Source organism: Hippocampus comes, unplaced genomic scaffold (assembly GCF_001891065.2).
Source record: "Hippocampus comes isolate QL1 unplaced genomic scaffold, H_comes_QL1_v1.1 scaffold48, whole genome shotgun sequence".
Lineage (NCBI taxonomy): Eukaryota > Metazoa > Chordata > Actinopteri > Syngnathiformes > Syngnathidae > Hippocampus > Hippocampus comes.
Window position 1 is genome coordinate 1,063,008 of NW_017808403.1, and position 20,640 is coordinate 1,083,647.

The following is a 20,640-nucleotide window of genomic DNA, read 5'->3' on the forward strand; positions in this document are numbered from 1 at the left end:
CAAGTTAGTATAGTTACTGTGTAACATTGTCCACTTCCGTGTTAAGGATAGCTTCTTTCTTGCTAGCTCGATGTTGCCTTATTTGCTTTTTTTTTTTTTTTTTTTTTTAGACTAGGCCTTGTAGTTTGGACTTGGCCCACTTTTGTGATTTAGACAAAAAGCCCGCAAAGCTCTGTCAGCACAGAACCGCGTGAAACGGTCACCCAATGTTGCGTTCGCTTGTGATCTTTGTTTTTGTAACCGCGAGTAATAAAGACAAAGAAGTGGAGGCGGATTGATTGATGCGTGTCCTTGTTTCCGTACTTTTTTAAAAAATTCATTTTGCACTGGTCCACTCACCTGAATTGTGCGCGGGCAGCACGGGAACAACGGTGTGGGTGTGAATGCTTGTTTGTCTATATGTCCCTGGTGACTGGCTGGCGACCAGTTCAGGGTGAAGTCTGCTTTTTGCCTGCTTTGTAGATAGTGTGTGTATGTATAGATACATATTTAACTGTGTGTGTGAAGCCACGGTTGTTGTTGGCCTTTTTTTGTTTTGCCCCCCGACCCCACCCCGTAGCGTGCCTTTTCCCTTTTTTTTACGCTCCTGCGTCCTGGACTCCAGCTGTTTTTTCCTCCACGCGGCGTGGACGTAGAGATGCTCTCGCGCGCGTGTTTCTTTAAAAGTCGTTTGTTTCCGTGTCTGTTGTTCTTTGAAAGGAGGGGGGGGCGGCTCTTCCAATTGCCGTTCTTTGTCCTCCGCCTCAGGAGCAGCCGAGCGACATGCGCGTCGCCTAGACAGAAGCAGCAGCACGACAGCGAGCGAGTATGGAGCGCATCGGGGTGTCCTTCCTCGACCCTTTGGACGACTACGACCTCATTCACCGGATCGGGTGCGGCACCTACGGGGACGTCTTCAAGGTGAGACGCAGCCACGACATCAGCCCATTTTGTCAATCGGTGACGTGCCATGTTTTTCTCGCGTTCTCACAATCGGATGCATCTGCGACTCACTAAAAAGAAAATGAAAACTTCCCCGATAGCCTCCCACTGATGCTTTGGCACTTCCCGCGCAACGATTTTCAACGTATTTTTCTCTCGGACACTTGATGAAAGGCATACCCGTTGCATACAATGGGGTTGGGTGATTTGGACAAAAACAAGATTGAGACATTTTGTTTTTAATTTCCAGAGAGATTATGGACAAGAGGCACAATATGAGTCAAACACACCCCAAATAATACTTTTGCCCCCCTCGGCAGCACGGAATTTGCCCGCTTTTGCACGCCCGATCCCAACCGGTCGCGTTGACGACGGTGCCTTTCGCGAGACTGGAATTAAATTCCTCCAGTGAACACCCACGGCGCTCAACGAGCAGTCCGAATCGTTCGCGGGTGTCAAGTCGTTCACCGATTCGCCTCACTCTGCGTCCTGCTAGTCTGCCGGAGTTGCACTCGTCGTTTTGCCGAGGAGCGCGCGAGTGCTCGGATGAATGACTTGTTTCATTGCGGACTCGAGGTCCAGCCAGACACAGACAAGGCGGATACACAATATCAAATATATACAAACATACTCGACACGCATGTCGAGTAAATGCTCCAACGGGTCGTCGCAAAGACTTTTGATCACTGACTTAAACTCAAGACAATCGGGCACGCTCGTCGAACCGCCGTGTTGTCGTTTATTGCATATCGCATGATCGCGTCTCTGCAGGCGAGAGGAACAACTTTTCGCACACTCGTCTGACAACGACGTGACAACGAGTGAGCCAAAGCTGCGCTCATTGACGTGTACAGTGATCCCTCACTATTTCGCGGTTCGTTTATCGGGGCTTCAGTGCATCGCGGATTTTTTTCAAACTTCATAAAAAAAAAAAATAAATAAATAATAAATAAAAACGGTCCGCAAGAAGCAGCGAAAGTCAGCAAAACAACGGCGAGTCACATAGAGCAACATAAACAGTACTACATGTACAGTATATGTTTACTGCATTTTGTTATTCATACACTAATCTAACCTAACTTATACGTGTTTAAATCTATTAGTATACAGCATGAAGTAACGTTAATTCCTACAAAATTGGCGGCATCCTGCGAGTCTGCCAAAGTTGCACACCGAGTGAGGACAAAGAAAGTCGTCCGTGAACCTTGAGGAGCTGGGTGCACGAAAGAAGTGATCACGCTCGTCAAGAAAACAACTCTTAAAAATGAGAGAAAATGTATTTCTTCAGAAACTCAGCATTGCTCAAGGGATTGTTCGATTTAACAGAGTTCAACACGTGACACTTTTTTTTTTTTTTAACGTGCCAAATTTGAAGGCAGTCGTAAAACGTCGCTTGCTTCGACAGTTCTTCCCGCGCCTTTGTGTCAAGTCTGCTGAATGGAGACATGGAAAGGGCGTCCTGTCGGGGACAATGGCTTGCTTTCACCTCGGTGGGAGGCAAAAATGCGGGGACAAAAAAAAAAGAGAGAGATCTCCACCTCCGGAGTGTAGACTGACATGAAGATGATCTCAGTTCACATGAGATACAGTGAGATGTTTTTCGATTATCCGGTCCTGGGTGAGCCCTGTCTCTCACACAAAAAGTCAGCTGGGATCAGGTCCAGCTCACCCGTAACCCGAATGGATACTCTATCAAAAGTGTATGGAACAGGTGGTCCACAGGGATGCGTATTTGGCCCCAATGAATACAGTATGTATTGAAAGTGGATGGAAGCGGCGGCGCATCAGAATGTGCAGTGTGTGAAACAGGCCAGGCTGCTATTTAGGGCCAGCTCAAACGATCACTTCGCTCACAGGAAGCTTCAACAGGAAGGAAAACAGGAAGTGAAGACACCTTTGACGTCGCGTGGATGCCACAGCCAAAAGAACACGTCACCGTTGCGTGCCAGGCCACAACTGTAGTTAGGAACGATGCTGACAAATCAGCGTTCTGCGTACGATTTTGCATCACGCGTCTTTTTGGCAGCGCCTCAGGGAAGCCAGACAGATTCGGACTGAGTGCTCCGCAATGGTGAGGCAGATGTGCGAAGCGCCACATCAACGGGCGGCCCCGTTCCCTGCTTCTGGGCCACTGTTTTTGTGATGCGGTTCAAAAACACGAGCGCCCCTTTGAAATTGTCCAATTACAAGCACGCCTGATTTTCCTTTGAGGCCCGCCCACGTTTCGGACACGTTATTAGTAGCCCGTCGCAGACCGGTTCAAGGCCGTTGTTTTTGTCGCTCTCTCTCATGTGCTTTGTGTGTTGTTTTCATTGGGTTCGACCAACACGAATTTATTCATTATTTTTTTGCAGCCGGTGCTTATTCAGAATTTACGTCATGCAGCAGACAATTTCTTTTTGGTCCCTTTATGCTAACAACATTCAAGATATGAAGGAGAGGCAGAAAGAACATTTGATTGTTTGACAAAAAAAAAATATTCCAGCCAATAATTGATTAATTCATGTCGAGACATAACAAGATATTAACATGAAAAAAAATGTTGCGTGTATGTCCATTCAGCATTTTATTTTATCTGATGAAATCATTTGTGAGTGCATGAGGATTCAAAAGATGCTCATGAATTCCTGCGGCGACGAAGACGTGAATTTGTGTTTCCCCCTCGTCACGACGCAGGCTCGGAACATCCGCACGGCCGAGCTGGCCGCCATCAAGATTGTCAAGCTGGACCCATGTCAGTCGTAACTCGGTTCTTCTTCTCGTTGGAATCCACGCCGCTTCCGCGGGGCGAGCCCGGCCTGACCTTGACGCGGTTGCGCTTTTCTTCAGGCGATGACATCACGTCCATCCAGCAGGAGATCACCATGATGAGGGAATGCAAGCACAAAAACATCGTGGCCTACTTTGGCAGCTACCACAGGTATTTGGGAAAACACGCAGCCGGAATTGCCAGCGCGACATGGATACAAACACCCGGCTCTTGCTCTTGAGTTGAATACGTTTGAAAGGAGGAGAGGGAAACCGACAATTTTTATTATTTTTTTTTGTTGAAGATTCTTCAATGTGAAATCCTTGTTAATCCTGCTTTTTACGCCTCCAGAAGAGACAATGGGCAATGTCGAGCATGTATATTGGGATAAATAAGTGCGTTAGTTTTGCGGGTGGTGTTGGGGGAGCTTTTTGGTGCTCTCCGCTGCTCTTGCTCTTTCTCCTGATTGGATGTTTCAAAATATGTTGGAATTGTTTCAGAAGTGTATCTCAAGACCACGTCTTTTTTTGGGGGGGGCGGGAAGCTGAGCAAAGTTTTTGTGTTGTCGGCCAGGAGCACCAAACTGTGGATCTGCATGGAATACTGCGGGGGAGGCTCCCTTCAGGATATCTACCACGGTATGAATACGGTAGATACAAATGTGGTTTTGAGAAGAAAAAAAAAGTGCACTTTGATTTTTGCCTTCACCTTTGTGCCTTCCCCCCACCACCACCACCGAAGTGACGGGCCCATTAAAGGAGAAACAGATTGCCTATGTCTCCAGAGAAACCCTCCAGGTACATTTTTGTTGTTGTTGCTTTAAATTCTATGACATGACAGGCTGCAGTTAAAATGTGAAATCTGCGCCGGCAAGGCGACACCCGTTTTCCGCCAGCCACAGGACAACTAAGTAGCACTCCTAACCCTCAAATATAACCCAAGTGCGTTGAGTTCTGTCATTACGAGTGACAAAAGTCAAAAGTCTCATGTCATCGGGTTTCGGTGACCCTTTGAAGACATTCACAGCACTTGGAAGAACTCCGCAGCCTTTCAATTGGTCCTGTCGGAATTCAAATACAATGTAGCATCATTGGAAGCTGAGGAGCGCTCAGCACACCTGCCTGCCTCGCACTGCTGAGGTTAACGGTTGAAATCTTGGCCCTGGCCCAAATTCCAAAAACAATCCATGTAGTGTAACGCCGTAGCGATCCCTCTACATCAGGCCTTTCCAAACTTTTTCGTTGCAGGGCCGCCTACGGAAAAACGGAAGGATGAAAGGGCCACTTGAAAATTGGTCCACTTTTTGAAACACGCTCAAGTTAGTCAAGAAAGCAGTTCGACATTGTTTGTGTTGTTGCTTTCTGTTCAAGGTGCTCAGGCAAATATTTTTTGGGGTGGCCAACAGCCCTCTCTCTCACAGAACAGATCCTGCTCTGCACTGACTGAAAACAGCGACCAAATCCCATATCCGCATTCAGAACTCCTCCCCACCCCCACCCCCAAAAAAACATTTTTCATTTCTATGAGGAACTTTCATGTGATTGATGCCTTTTTTCAAATCAGCCGGAGAGCACAATTTTTGCCTCTAAAATTGAATCCTCTTCATTCACTACAGTGTTGGGAAAAGAAATAGAGTTGTTTTTTTTTTAATCACAAATGGTTTCTTTGCATCGTACAGAAAAAAAGTTCTAAAGTCCACCCTCCCTTCTCACTCTGCCCACTTTCACCTTTTTCAACTAACTTTCCGGCCCAAATTGACACCGGCTAAAACAAAATGAGTCCATTGCCATCTAGTGGTCGATAGTGGAATTACACCAAAAATAGGCAAGAGGTGCTGTCAGAGGCTTTGTATTGTCCCACACGATGGGGTTATTCACTGCACTCTTATGTGTCTTGCAGGGCTTGTATCATCTGCATGAAACGGGCAAAATGCATCGAGACATCAAGGTAAGGCGAGCCGCCTCGCACGCCTCAGTCTTGATTTGATCGCGCAGTAAAACGTTGTGTTTGTCCACAGGGCGCCAACATCCTTTTGACAGAACGAGGGGATGTCAAACTGGGTCAGCTAAAATCTGGACGCGTACCTGCTTTGTCCGGCTAATAATCGGACCGGGCTGTACGAATCTCATTCCGTGCGTGCATGTGCCTTGTAGCGGATTTCGGTGTGGCAGCGGAGATCAGTGCCTCTGTCGCCAAAAGGAAGTCTTTCATCGGGACACCCTACTGGTAAGGGCACTCGTTTTAGTGCACAACAGAGCGGACGCTAGGACGGAGGGAATACTCACACCCACGCCCAGGATGATCCGATCATCACGGTTTTTGTTGACTTTGGTTGGAAGGGCGGAAAAAAAATGCTCCTTTTGGTCTGAGAATTGTTAGGTATGTACTGTAGTGAACACATGACGACAACACACCGCAGTCAAGATGATCACACACCACACATGTCACGATAAGTTCACAGGAGAATCTCCTCGGCGAATTTGGTGTTGACCGCACACAGAGATTTGCGATCACAAGTACTCAGCAGTTTTATCATTTCCGATTGCTGATTGACGAAGAAAAATCCCTCATAACGTCCCACATCACATGACAATCTCCGAGAGATTTCCGAGAATCGGGCCTATTCTGTTTTGGATCAGAAGAGAGTGAAAATGTTCGGCCAGATGATTGGTGTGTGTGTGTGTGTGTGTGTGTGTGTGTGTGTGTGTGTGTGTGTGTGCGCGTGTGTATGCATGTGTGAGCGTGTGTGTCCGTCCACTTATCACTTACATACAGGAAGGAAAAAAATCCCTCTTACCGCATGATCCTTTCAAAACTTTTTCCGTTTTTGATCTGAGGCGGGGTAAATTTTTTTTTTTTTTAACATTCTATTTGTGTTTTTTAACTGCTTGTTGTAAGGTGTCCTTGAGTTCTTAGAAAGTTGCCCACAAATAAAATGTATTATTATTATTATTATTATTATAATTAAATTCTTTCCGTCGAGCCCGATGATCGATATGCGCGTACCCCACTTAAATCGAAAAAGAAAGTTGACCTCTGGCCTCCGAAGTGTACTCTAGCACGAAAATGAGCAGACAAATGTCGAATGACGAAGCAGTAGATAGCGAAAAGTGGAATGCCCCGAGAACGCTACCCGGCGGAACTCCGAGATCCATTGAATAAGCCGAGGAGTGACCGAAAGTCATCTCCGCTCTACGCAGGATGGCTCCAGAGGTGGCGGCCGTGGAAAAGAAAGGCGGCTACAACCACCTGTGCGACATCTGGGCCGTCGGCATCACCGCCATCGAGCTCGCCGAGCTGCAGCCGCCCATGTTCGACCTCCACCCGATGAGGTGGGACGGCAGCGGCGCAGACGCCAACCAGTTCTTTGGGTCTTCTTCTTTTGTGGTCGTCCACCACATTGACGGGCTCCATATTTCATGTTTCAGAGCTTTGATGCTGATGTCCAAGAGCAGCTTCCAACCACCAAAGCTCAAGGAAAAAAACAAATGGTGAGTTTGAACGACTGGCGCTACTATTTCCACTTCCACCATTGGTCCTTAATCCTCTGCCTTTTTGCAACGAAGGTCTCCAGTTTTCCAAAGCTTCGTCAAGATGGCGCTCATCAAAAGCCCTCGGAAAAGGCCCTCCGCTGAGACGCTGCTACAGGTGAGCGGGCGAGCCTTTGCCGTCGGCCCGTCCCTCGGCGCCCCGCCAACTGACGCCTTCTTCCGACTCCTCCTCCAGCATCCGTTTGTGACGCAATTGTTGACCCGCAACCTGGTCGTCGAGCTGCTGGACACCGCCAAGAACCCCGAGCTGCACGCCTCGCACAGCATGGACGACAACGAGGTGGAGGTCTGCGGCACCGTTGCCCCCGTATATGCTAGCTAACACAATAAATAGCAACCGTACTTCTCGAGCACTTGAAAACAACCACCGCTGGCTGCTGTCCGTGGAGCAAAAATAAGTCACGCAACCAAAAGACAAACAAACAAGAAATCCAGAGCAAAGAGCGTAGAAATCACAAAACCCGCAACACTAAAATTCAAGTCTCATGCGGAGTCAAAAGCCAAAGAGTCCCAATGACGAGTTTGAAAAATGCTGACAACGTTCAACGGGGAAGGCTCGCTCCCCTGTGAGCCTCCGCGTTGTTCTCGGTACTTTGACTGGTGTCCGGTCTGCAGACCTGAGCCACCGGGTCGGATCTCAGTGAGGTCTGGTGGGGCCAGGCCATTTCAAGATTGGAAAACAAATCATACCATCTCCAAAAGAACTCTAAAATGAGCCAGTGAAGGGATGCCAGAGTAGGAGTGATGTGCTCCCTCTTACAAGTACCAGCCAAGAGGCGAGCGGCAGCACTCTGGACCAACTGGAATGGAGGATTGGCTGCTCCAAAGTGCATGACAGTAATCCAGCTGGGATGTGACGACGGCATGAAGGACTGCATCTCCAAGTGCTCGTAAAAAAAGGAGAGGCTTGACTTTCGCCAGCTGCCGTAGATGAAAGAAGCTGGATTTGACAACGGCACCGATTTGCCGCTGCAATTTCAAATCGCTGTCCAGGTTAACACCCACGTTGGAGGCCGCTAAGCAGCCAGGGGGCCCAAGTCCTCAGGGTGGGATATACAAGGGCCGCTGGGACCAAACGCCGCCACTTCTGTGACATGGGCTCGTGATTGTGGGCACGCGAGATCAGCAACCTTTTAGAACGTGCGAGCCACTTCTTGGGTCTGGACTCATCTGAAAGGCACACTACTGACATCATACATTTGCTCAAAATACCACGAAGGAGATGTCAGTCAAAAGTACCGCAACGTCAATCATTTCACAGAGTACGGATCAAAATGATGAAACAATGTCGCAAAAATCCTAATGAAGTCAAGTTTAACGTCTACAATGTGTTTTTATTAAAGCGTGTATCCCTTCCATCTGTGTCGACAGATTGAGGTTGGAGCTCCGGACAAGATCCGGTCAGCGGGGAAACACCTGCCTGTCGAGAGAACCGTCTCTGAAGAACAATGTGAGTGCTGCCAACAAACAAGACGAACGGGCAAAGCATTTCTGCAAATGGATTCCGATTACTTCTTTTTTTTTTTGCCCCATATATTGCATCGTCATTTATCATTCGTGCAAGAAAGTCTTCCGATAGCAGAGACTCGAGAACAGGCAGTTGGTCACAGGAAGTCGGAATTTTTTTTTTTTTTGCTTTTGCAACCAAGAGTGGCTTTCCTTGTCCCGGCATTCAATGACGTCAACCTCGGTGATGTGAACGAGGAAGGACAAAAGCCCCTCAGTTGGCCGGCCGGCTCGCCCATACATGCGGGATGGCGGCCTGCCCGCCGGATGGCACGCACGACATGCCGCTAGTGTGGGTGTGCGTGCGCCCGCATGGTGGGACTCACGTAGCGACTTTTACACTCGGGCAATTGGGAACCGCCGTCGGAGTGCTTGGTGCTGGTGCTTCTGGGCCGCTCTCGGCGCTGTATCAAATTGTCAATGAACGATGCTCTCAACCTCCATTGGATTGTTAGAGTGACTCCGTGTCGTCCAAAGTTTCCATCAGGGGCACCCAAACATTTTTCAAATCACGGATTTTCAAATCGGACAAATGAGCCACATCGTTTGGAGGTGAAATATGTCAAATTGGTTGAAGAGTTAAAAAAAAAAAAGTAGGGCTCAATCCAGATGGATTTTTTTAGGTCGCTGCGGATTCTGATATTTGGCAGAGGAAAATTCCAATGATTGATTAATCAGCCAATCAATGAAAAACAAAACAAAAATATATATCAATAGCTTCTTTGCTGATTTTTTTTTTTTGCGGTGGGGGGGAAATGGGGTGGGAATGTTTGAATGTCATTATCTTTTATTTTAATTTGTAATGTGGTACCACAGCCAATTTTTGCGGCTTTAAAAATCGCTCATATTGGCAGATTACACCGGCCAACCAATTAACTGCTTAGACCCTGACAAAGAGTGACGCATGGTCATGATTCAGAATGAATTTCAGTATAACTAGTTCAACAATTATTTCATCATATTAAAAATTGAGGATGAAATGATCATGAATTGGGCGGCACGTTAGTTGAGTGGTTAGCACGTCGGCCCAAGAGTCCAGAGGCACAGGGTTCGATTCTGACTCCGGCCTTCCTGTGCTGTCTTTGCCTGCCTGGCTTTTCTCCGGGTATTCCGATTTCCTGCCAGGTTTCAAAAACATGCACACTAGGCAAATGGAACCCTCTAATTTGTCCCGAGGTGTGACTGTGGGCGTGAATGGTTGTTTGTCTACGTGTGCCCTGCAATTGGCCAGCGACCGGTTCCGGGTGTACCCCGCCTACTGCCCAAAGGCGGCTGGGAGAGGCTCCGGCACACCCGCGACCCACATGACGGTCAAGCGGTTGAGATAATGGATGGATGCATGATCATGAATGCTCAATAAATTGATTATGTATTTAAGAAAATAAAAAAATTCATAAGATTATTTTATTAAAATTGTGCTGATTTTAATGAGTTGTCGTGACCCAATCATGTAATGAAATAAAACAATGAGTTTTTTCAAATATTTTTACATTAGCAAAGACAGTTTAATGAAAAAATGTTTTTTAAACGATTTCAAAACTTGACATATATTTTTGAAAAAATGTATGCAACTGAATTAACTGCAATTCTAAAAATACAACATGCGATGAAATCCATTAAAAAACAAACACATCAAATCCCAATTGTTATTTTCCTTTTTTTTTTTTTTTTTTTAGTCGGCCAAGTGAAGTTTGGGCCACCGCTGAGGAAAGTGACCGAACCGTATCCCGATCTGGTAACATTGGCTCCGCTAACCGACGCTCCTCTGAAAGAAGCGAGCACGCAGCCGAGCCAACGTGCCGCTTTTCTCCCCAGCAGGGCTCGTACGACGATGACTGGAGCTTGTCCGGAGATGAAGACGACTCACCGTAAGAGGCCTTTCCGTGTCGTATGACATCAGTCTTTGTTGTCTCTTCATCTGAAACACAAAGTGGGCCACCGAGAGAGAGCCAAGTGTTGTCTTCGTTTCAAACTTGCGTGTTTCCCGCGCGTCTGTGAGGCAGTGAACGTGCCGCAGCCGAATCACTGTCATCCGTTCGAAAGCGAAAGCACACCTGGAAATGATGAGGGGAAGCGAGTCGCTTAGTCCGGAATGTAAGCGGAGCGCCTCGGCTCAAAGTTTGGGAACGATCGACTTCCTGCTGGCCAGTGGAGCGCATGATTGGTGCCATTTTGATTGGATGACGTGAGGATGCGCTCTGGTGACCTTGGGGGGGGGGGAGAATTGAGTTTGAATTGCAAAAGTAGAAGCCTCCTCTGCTGGCTCTTGAAAGACTTTTGATGCCATATTAGTTCATTCCTTCCTCGACCGGATCTCAACTCCTGTTTTTCCCCCACTGATATGAGTGGAAATGCCATTCATCCGTTTTCAGTCGAAGGAAGAAAAATGGCTTCTCCATAATATTGTACTTTATAAAGGCATGCGCTGGTGAAGTACCCCTCGTGAACTAAATTAGCCAAGTAGCTCGTATCGTGAAAACTTGGACTGTAAGTCGGTCACCTGAATGTCAAGGCATAGCTGTATAAGATGCAGGACGCTGTCAAAGAAAAGAAGAGAGAATGTATTCCAAATTTCCTTTGGCTTAAAAACGACAACCAAGCGGAACCATAAAACGGGCCGATTGATCATCAACAAGGTGGCGGCTTGAAAAAGTATTACTCGCCTTTTTCCCTACGTCGGTCTTTGAGAAACAATTTGCGAGGGGACGCCCCAACCCCGGTTCCTTCCCAACCCCGGTTCCTTCCCCGCCATTGTTCTGGGCCGCCGAGGCCTGGAGGCCAGATAAACAGCAGGTCTTCCTGTTGCAGGAGCCTGCTGGAATGTGTGGAGCAAGCTCTGCAGCTGAGGTAGGCCACGTCCGTCCTCCCCAGCTCGCCCGTCCCTCCCATTTTGTTGCGTAAACATCAGCTCCCCTGACCTCATCCAGTGGGTTTGTGTTTAGCCCCTCCTCCTAATCCAGACCCCAATCCCTAAAACCCCCGCCGCGCTCATCATCTGGATTTTGCGATTCACCGCAAACCCACTGACTGGTCGGCGGCTTTGTGTGAGTGCGTCTATGTGCTTTTCCTTCCGCTTTGCTCGTCCCGGTCACGTCACCCGACTCTCGCCTAAATCCGTGTCTCGGTTGTTCTGACCCAATCGAAGGTTGATTGCGACTTTCTTTTTTTTTGCCCCCCCCCCCTCCACCCCCTGCCCCGCCCTCTTTTTCAGGAGTTTAACCATAAGGAGGGCGCCATCTATTGATGTGAGTCTCATTGCACATGCACACAAAGAAAATCTCTGACCAGTCCTCGCTCGCGGTGTTTTGCGTCAGAACATGAATCTGTGAACGGTTTTCTCGATCCCACGCCACACCGTTTTTCCTTCTTTTGAAATCCCCTTTGATTGATCGCGTTTGCTTTGGGTCTCCTGGCTGTTTTAGTTCATGAAAAATATCTGGCATGTTGGAACAGGACAATTTCTCATCGGTGCCTCAATAAGATTTGCGCTGATCGGGCACATTATGAGAAGGGGAAAAAGATTTCCTCATCTCCGCATCTTTGTCAGGAATTCACCAAATGATGATTGACGTGGATGCCCTCAACTGTGATCCTCCAAAATCTTTTGACGCTGCGCCGACAGTATATCGTACTCGATCACAATGGATAAACAATCAAAAGATTGAGTCACAATCGAGGAAGAGGCGATTTGATCCAGAAAATTAACTTTTGAAATGGGCCCGAACAAAGCACAAATCTGGTTCCCAAATGCTTTGAAATCTCAAAAAACAATCGAAGCCATTCATTCCTCAACCCAGGCTGGCGGCCGATGCAAAGTTGAACAAAATGAATGCACTCGATTACCAAATCAGGCTGCGATCTGGGGAGGAAAAAAAAAAGAAGCACTGTGAAGACTTTTCGGATGCAGTGTACATGGGACAGAATTTGACGTCATCATTTTGCTGTGGCAGGGAGGGAGGAAGAGCGGCTTGTTCAACTCGACGACAGCCTCCCTGCCCGCCTTTTGCTCGCTAAGCATCAACACCGCCGACGGAAATGCGACGCAGAGGCCGAGCTGCACGCTGGGCCCCGACGCCTCCGCGGCGCCCGATTCGAGCCACTCTTCCGGTACGAAACGAAACGGCGCTTCCGCCATGTGCGTCTCGCCGGTGGTGACTTTTCAAAATGCGTCTGTCAGGCGTTTTGGCCCGGTGCTCGGCCACGCGGGACGTCCGGCAGCGCTGCGGCGACCCGTGTCTGCCCGAGGGGGTTACCGTGTCCGCAGAGATGAGGAATGCCAGCGCTGAGAAAGAGACGCCGCTCTCCCCTGAATGGAGCACACTGAGGAAAAAGTCTCAGCGACCTGTGAGTTTCCACCACTGCCATGTTCACTATCTTCACACTTGTCTCGTATGGAAACAGTTTCCTCATTGAATTGGCTTTGAGATTCAAGATTTGGAGTGAAAACATAGTGGTCCCCAACCACCGGTCCGCGGACCGGTACCAGGCCAGGCAGATGCTTAGTCTGTCTCGGGCCGGACAGAGACAGACCTGCGAGCTGCGCGCAAATTGACTCCATCGGACGTGGCGGAAATGGGCGCGACTCAAGCCAATCGGAGTTCCTCTCTTAACTTTGGTTTGCCAGTGGGAATGAACAGACTCAGCCAAGAACTGAAAGAACAAGCAGTCAACAGGAAGTAAGAGTAACATATTGAGCAAACCTAAGGCCAGCCAAACGCGCAGCCATGACTTGCGAAGGTGAAGCTATTTGGACAAGAGAGGTTCCTCCTCTCGCGACGTGGACGAGGAAGCTGTTGTGCGTGCCATGTCGTCCAAAACAAGGCGATGCTGCGAGTGAACCTGTTGGAGCATTTGAACAAGTAGCACCCGAGGGATCAAGTGGAAAGCATGAGAAATGCGAGCAGAGTTTGCACAGCCTGCCCACGTCATTCATTAGCTGTTTCGGCGCTAATAACTAGCCATCCGGCTAATGGCAATCATGCTAACGCCGCAATATCATTCCTCATTGGTCGATTTCTTAGTAGTTCACTGTGTTATTTTCTTTTATTCAATGCCCTGTAGCTTGTCAACGTGTAAATTATGAGGAGATTACTCCAGTTTTCTGGTTTCAAGTATGAAATTCTTCATGACTCACTATCCTCTCTCTTAGGACCTGAATGGAACTCTGAAGAGCTTGCTGTCCGAATGGTTCTCTGTAGGTCTGCTCCGACTAGAGCGGATCACCTGGCAGTCACCCTGTGAGATCCTCCAAAAGATCAGCCAGTAAGGCACCAAATGTTCATTCATTCATTCATTTTCCGAACCGCTTGATCCTCACCAGGGTCGCGGAGGCACCAAATGTGATTCTTCAAAATGTTATTTTCCCACTCTTTTATAAACAAATGTTTCAACCTGAATCAAGCAGAATAGCTTGGAAAATGAAAAATGTAATTACAAATCCTCTGTCAGGTATGAAGCGGTGCACCCTGTTAGGAACTGGGCTGATCTAAAACGCAGAGTGGGGCCATACCGTCGTTGCTATGCCTTCACCCATGCTGCCATGCCCGGGGAGCCTCTGGTCGTGCTGCATGTTGCCCTCACAGAAGAAATCTCAGATAACATACAGGTTAGAAGGGACTGTTTAGGAGAATGTCGACCAACACCTTATTCTCGGGGCAGAGGAGGGAATCTACACACTCAACCTGAACGAACTTCACGAAGATACACTAGAAAAGGTTGCCCTGCTCGATCAGATATCCTGCATATTTTGTGGGGGAATTGACATTTTAGATTTTAACAGAAGACAGTGCTTGGGGGATTGAGACAATTTGCGATCTCATTTCCCACATTAAAAAAAAATGTTGCCAATCCATGCCGCAACATGCTGACACAAAAAGCACTACTTTAGATCAACGAGCCTCTCCTAGCTCTGGATTCCAACAACTCATCAATATTATTATGACTGAAGATACACTAGAAAAGGTTGTCCTGCTCGATCAGATATCCTGCATATTTTGGGGGGGAACTGACATTTTTTTTTTTTTAGATTTTTTAACAGAAGACAGTGCTTGGGGGATTGAGGCAATTTGCGATCTCATTTCCCACATGAAAAAAAATGTTGCCAATCGATGCCGCAACATGCTGACACAAAAAGCACTACTTTAGATCAACGAGCCTCTCCTAGCTCTGGATTCCAACAACTCATCAATATTATTATGACTCGATCTTAGTGCTGCCTTTGACACCATCCATCACAACATAGCGGTACAAGTCGAACGCCTCCGAAGCTGTGTTGTTATTTCAGGCTCAGGTCTTTCCTGGTTTAGTTCCTTCTTCTTAGAGAGGATGCACCGTTGTGTAATTTATGATCATACAACTTCTGAGTCGTGGAATGCTACGTGTGGAGTCCCACAGGGATCGGTACTTGGCCCTCTCTTGTTCGGCATCTGCGTGCTTCTGCTCGGTGACATCATACGCCGTCCCGCGGGTGAAGGTCTGGGGATGTCCTGAATACTTGTCAACTGGGGGCACGTGAAGCCCTTTGAGACCGTTTGTGCTGAAGGGCCATCGAAATAAATGTGACTTGGCTTGTCTGAATGAAACGCCGAAACTCACTTCAACAGAGTGCTTTGGCACCAAGATGCCACAAGAATTTACGACCATTCATCGGAAAAAAATGGGACTTTTTCCTCCCGTAATATGATCATTTTAATCTAAAAAATGCATAACTTTTGTCTCAAAAGATACAACTTGGTACTCTGGTATTACCACTTTAAACATGAAAATGTTGCTTTTAATCTCAAAAGTATACTTTCATGACTTTAAGATCAAAATATTACTCTTTGTGAAAATATAATATTTTCGTTATGGATTTGATAAAAAATTATGAATATGTATGCAGACACAGTGTGGATGATATCTACCTATCTATCTATCCATTTGTCTACCCCCCCTCCACACACACACAAACACACACACACACACACACACACACACACACACACACACACACACACACACACACACACACACACTTTTTGCCCGTGTTCGACTTTTGCGGTCCTGTCCTCTGCCCCACAGCTGCTCCCCCAGCGGTGCACGTGGCTGTATGTGATGAACAACGTGCTGATGTCCGTGTCAGGTAAAAGCGTCACACAAACACGCCACAAAGTATCCCACGTTCGCTCTCACCGAAAGTCTCCCGATCCCACGTCAGGAAAATCGTCACAGCTTTATTCCCACAGTCTGCCGGCCTTGTTCGAGCAGAAGGGACATTTGGCCAAAAAACGTGGCAGTCTGTCGCTGGGCACGAGCCGTTTCACGGAAAAGATCGGCACGAGGTAGGCCTTCTTGATTTTATAGCCCTTCCAGCTTGTTGGTGGACATTTTTAGCCACGGAGGTATTCTGTTTATTCATTATTATTATATATATATTTTTTATGACTCTCCAATAGCCATTCATTGTTCTTTTTCAACAGTTCAAATTGCAGTTAATTCGTAAAATAACATCCAAAATGATGTTTCGCTATTGCTGAGATTTTTCAAATGTAAAATATGTGCCTTGGCGCAAACAAGGTTTGGAGTCACGGTTATAGCAGGCCCGAGACAAACCAAGAGATGGGCAGGTACCGATACCAAGTATCGGTATCGGACCAATGCCTGACTTATTTCAAGGTATCGGGTACTCAAGTGTCTTCATAGAGCACTTTAAAACAACAACCGCTGTATACCAAGTGTGGTACAAAAATAATTCATACAACAATCAACAAATTAATAAAAAAGACAGTTGGAAACACAAAAACAGTCAAACTAAAAATCAAGTCCAGAGGCGAGCAGCAGTATTTTGGACCAACTGGAGATGCATAATGGAGATTTTGTCTGACTCCAAAGTCAAGTGCGTGCAGAGGCTAGCTGCCGATAGTGAAGGCACAAAAAAAAAAGAAATTCTGACATTAAGTCCTCCTCGCCGTGACTTGGCCCGACACTGAGGCCGTTTGACACACGGCTGAATAATAATCTACGTAACAATGATCCGTCATTGTGTTCACTGAAATGTTGTCAGACAAAATACTTGTGGTATCAATACTTGAGTCCTCAAGAGTGAATAGTCCTACTGGCGTCAGTCTGCAAAAAAAGTGGTATCGAAGATCCCGAGTTGGACACTCGGCGACATCATTGTTTTCATGTCCGTCTGAGGGATTTGCATCTGATGTCTCCTCAGAAAATTTGCCTTATCCATGAAGATCCCCGACACGAAAGGCTGCAGGAGATGTAGCGTCGGTAAGGCCGTGCGTGTTTTGCAGTCTGTCGCGCGTCCAATCTGCCCTCACTCGACTCGTCGCTTTGTCTTGCAGCTCGCAACCCGTACACAGACAGTACATTTTTATGCGGAGCGGTTCCGTCCGGCCTTGTTCTGCTCTTGTGGTACGAGCCCCTGCAGAAGTTCATGCATCTCAAGGTTTGTAGCCCGTTGCCTTCAGGGCTGGGGGGGCGCCGACCGAGCCTTTCGGGATTTCACGTTCTCCGTTACGCTCCAAGCACCTGGCGGCCAAGCTGCCCGACTCCCTGGCCGTATTTGAGATGCTGGTGTTGGTGAGCGACGAGTTCCCCCAGTTGTGCGTCGGGGTGAGGGACTGCGCCGATGGCAAGCTCAAGTTTGATATCATCGAGCTGAATGGCACGCCCATTTCAGAGCCAGGTATGGATCGCCGTTTGCCCCCTTCAAAAAGTGCTTCTTTCAAGGGTCTCTCGGAAGCGAACGGGGCTGTCGGGTCACAAAGTTGGAGGGAGGGATAGCAGAACATCCCCTTCCACCATTCGGCATTTCAAAAATATGTGTGCGTGTGTATCATACATAGTATTTTAATTTTAAAAAGATGATTTGTCTAAAAAGATCTAAAAAAATTCATCATCTTTTCGTATTCTGACTTTTTTTTAATATGACGTATTGAAAAGTTACTTCGAGAGAAGAAAAAGTTTATTTTTGATTCCAAAAGAGTGATGTATTTTTTTTAGAATGCGGTGATAATATTTCCAGAATTAAACATTTTGATTAGATTGTTCAAAATATGAAAATATGACTCTCCCTTGAAAATATCTTTTGTCAAAAACGTTCTGCTTTATATCTTGCAGTATAGCCTTTTTTTTTATCTCAAACATGAACACTATAAAACATGACCAAAAACAAATCTGGCAGCTTTTAAATCCTCCAAAATATAGTCCGGTACTTTGTACCTCAACAATGCACAACTGCATTCTCGTTGCAGTACAACTTAAATCGGGACAATCTGCGATATCTCGCAAAGTGTGGCAAATCCCCCCCAAACTCATTTGGACTGTTTCTTTGCAGAAAACGGAGCTGCCGAGGCCGTCCAGGTCACCCAGTTGGACCGAGACACCGTTCTCATTGCGTTCGAAAGTCAGCTGGCTCCATTTTGACATTGAGCTCTCAATTTGTCAGCCATGATTGTAATTTGCAAAATTTGACTTTTGACTCGACAGAAACAGTCAAGATCGTTAACCTCCAGGGCCTTCCGTCCAAGGAGCTAGCTGCTGAAATGCTCTTTGACTTCCCCATTGAAACGCTCGGTAAAGAAAACAATCATTTCAAAGAGGCGCCTTTTTGTCCTTGTTTTCTCGCAATTGATTTGATTTCCGTGTGTTGCAGTTTGCTTGCAGGACAGCGTGCTCGCTTTCTGGAAGCACGGACTGAAGGGAAGGAGCTTTCACTCCAATGAGGTGATGGAGGTTCAAGATGTTTTGTCGCACATTTGCGGCGTCGGTGCATAAATCGCTCACCGCATGACTCGTACTTGGCGCTCGTTTTGCAGGTAACGCAAGAAATTACAGACGAGAGTCGAGTATTCAGAGTTTTGGGAACCAACCGGTATGTGAGCCTTTCCTTTGTCCGAGAAGGAAACCATGATTGTAATTTTATGAGAATAAAATGGCATAATTTTACAAAAACGAAGGAGCTTATTTTTGACATGAGTGCCATCTAAAAAAAAAAAAAAAAAAAAAAAAAATCAGACTTTTTACACACACACTATGCGTCTTGTGTACACGTATACTCGAACTTGAACTCGCACCAACGAGTCTCATTCGCTATTCATATTGACATTGTCCACCAAATGACCAAATCAACTCGATAAGGTTTACTCGGTGCACTTTTGCCCAAAAATACAAAAGGAAAAATCCAATTTGAACAAAAAAATGAATAAAGTTCATTTTCATCATGCTTTATCTTGATCAAATGTTCATTCAAACGTATTGGGAGTGTCACCTACACCGATGCTCTGAAGCAGCATATCAAAACACGGAAAAGTTTTCCTATTTCGATAAAAATAACTGAGCTTAGTCTCCAGGATCCCGCGCCACACCGTGGCCAGTGGTACAACAAAGGTTGTTTTTCCTCTTTGGTCCCCTTAAAATTCCTTCTACATTGCTACTAGCCTCATCCTAGCTAGCGCAAAGCTAGCTTAACTCATTTTTGACGCGGGCCACTTTGGAGTTACATCGTCCTTTAGAGGCGGGGCGGGCCTTTGTGAAAGTGAAACCACAAAAATGTTGAATTGTCACATCGCATGATTACTTGAACATAACAAATGAGTGGTTTACTAGTTCTCAGACACTGAGACATCAAATCGAGTCGCCCGCAATTGGCGCACGAAATAAGCAGAGTCCGTAACCAGATTGAAGTTTAATCTTGACTTGAAATCATCGTCGTCAAGATACCCAGCATTGTCTTTTTCCCTTGGCTCTAGGGACATCATTCTTCAGAGCACACCGACCAACGAGCCCTCGGCACTGAGCAACGTCTACATTCTGACAGGCCACGAAAGCAGCTATTGAAACTTGCCTGCAGCGAGGATAAAATGAGCATCCGGAACGTATGGACTGCATTGCAAATGTGCAGATGCGTTGTACTTGAGAGAAGTTACTGTCTCGCCAGTTGATTTTGTGCTAAGCTTCTGAAGGCTTCGATATCTATTTTAACCTGAATGTACTGCCCGTAGGCCGGTTGGCACAACTGGAGCCACGTCCTTTTCATGCTGTACGCACTCTGCGGTCCCGCGAGACAATGTCACCGCGACTGCGCGAGACTGAATCAAGCCAAGTACTTTACATGTTGTTCCGACGCCTGTGCTTTATTGAAATATGAATAAGTACGGTTGTCATTTTATGAAAAAAGGAGAGACTAGTGCTCACTGTAAATAGTGGGAGGTATTTATTGTAGTTTACTTATCTAAACATGGGCAACTCGCACCTGAGAGACTCCGATTAAGTCGTAACGTACGTTCCACTACACTGAAAGTGTTTTTCTATCATATTTATATTATTTATGGAACACGCACTGTACAGGTAAACGCTCACTTGTGCCTGAAATACTTGAAGATAATTTGCATGCAACCATGTTTTGAAGTTCATATAACATTTTTACACTATGCTTGTAATGTGTAGTGTTTTTTTTTTCATAACATAAAATATTCATGTTTCACTGTCACTCATATCCTTGACAGAGGTTATGTCACGTTGATGGTTGATGCTGGACCTATTATGAAATATCGTACAACGTATCACAAATGAAATAAACATAATGATTCTATTTCTACAGAAGCAAAAACAAAAGTGTGTTTTGTCTTGAACATGTTTGACATGATTTAAAGGACCCACAACCCCGCCTGCCCAACCCCCAAAAAACAGATAAGATGGCTGTGACGTGCTTCTTTTTCTATTTTGCTTGTCCTCTGAGTCGTTAGTCAGCTGGAGCCAAACCTCGCAGATAACCATTCACACCTATGGACAATTTTGAGCACGGCTATCACACTCAAGGCCCGGGGGCCAGACCAGGCCTACCATGTCATCTTACGTGCCCTCGCGAAACAAAATCATGTGTGTCAACTTGCATGATCCTTGCTAAAATCTGTACCGAAA

General features: G+C 46.6%; 1 protein-coding gene across 1 annotated transcript; it reads left to right on the forward strand.

The window, feature by feature from the left end:
* Positions 1-561: 561 nt before the first annotated feature.
* On the forward strand, positions 562-20,315 carry map4k2 (mitogen-activated protein kinase kinase kinase kinase 2). Its single transcript, XM_019858211.1, has 32 exons — positions 562-900; positions 3,598-3,655; positions 3,751-3,841; positions 4,244-4,308; positions 4,412-4,467; positions 5,570-5,617; positions 5,688-5,730; positions 5,824-5,896; positions 6,871-7,002; positions 7,099-7,161; positions 7,237-7,318; positions 7,397-7,507; positions 8,593-8,671; positions 10,404-10,462; positions 10,546-10,595; positions 11,536-11,574; positions 11,939-11,972; positions 12,678-12,834; positions 12,905-13,137; positions 13,877-13,989; positions 14,176-14,296; positions 14,352-14,441; positions 15,787-15,847; positions 15,923-16,046; positions 16,928-16,986; positions 17,061-17,164; positions 17,245-17,404; positions 18,056-18,124; positions 18,208-18,294; positions 18,374-18,444; positions 18,537-18,592; positions 19,470-20,315. Exons 1-32 carry the CDS (start codon positions 808-810, stop codon positions 19,555-19,557), a joined length of 2,769 nt encoding a protein of 922 aa, XP_019713770.1. The 5' UTR covers positions 562-807; the 3' UTR covers positions 19,558-20,315.
* Positions 20,316-20,640: the final 325 nt, after the last annotated feature.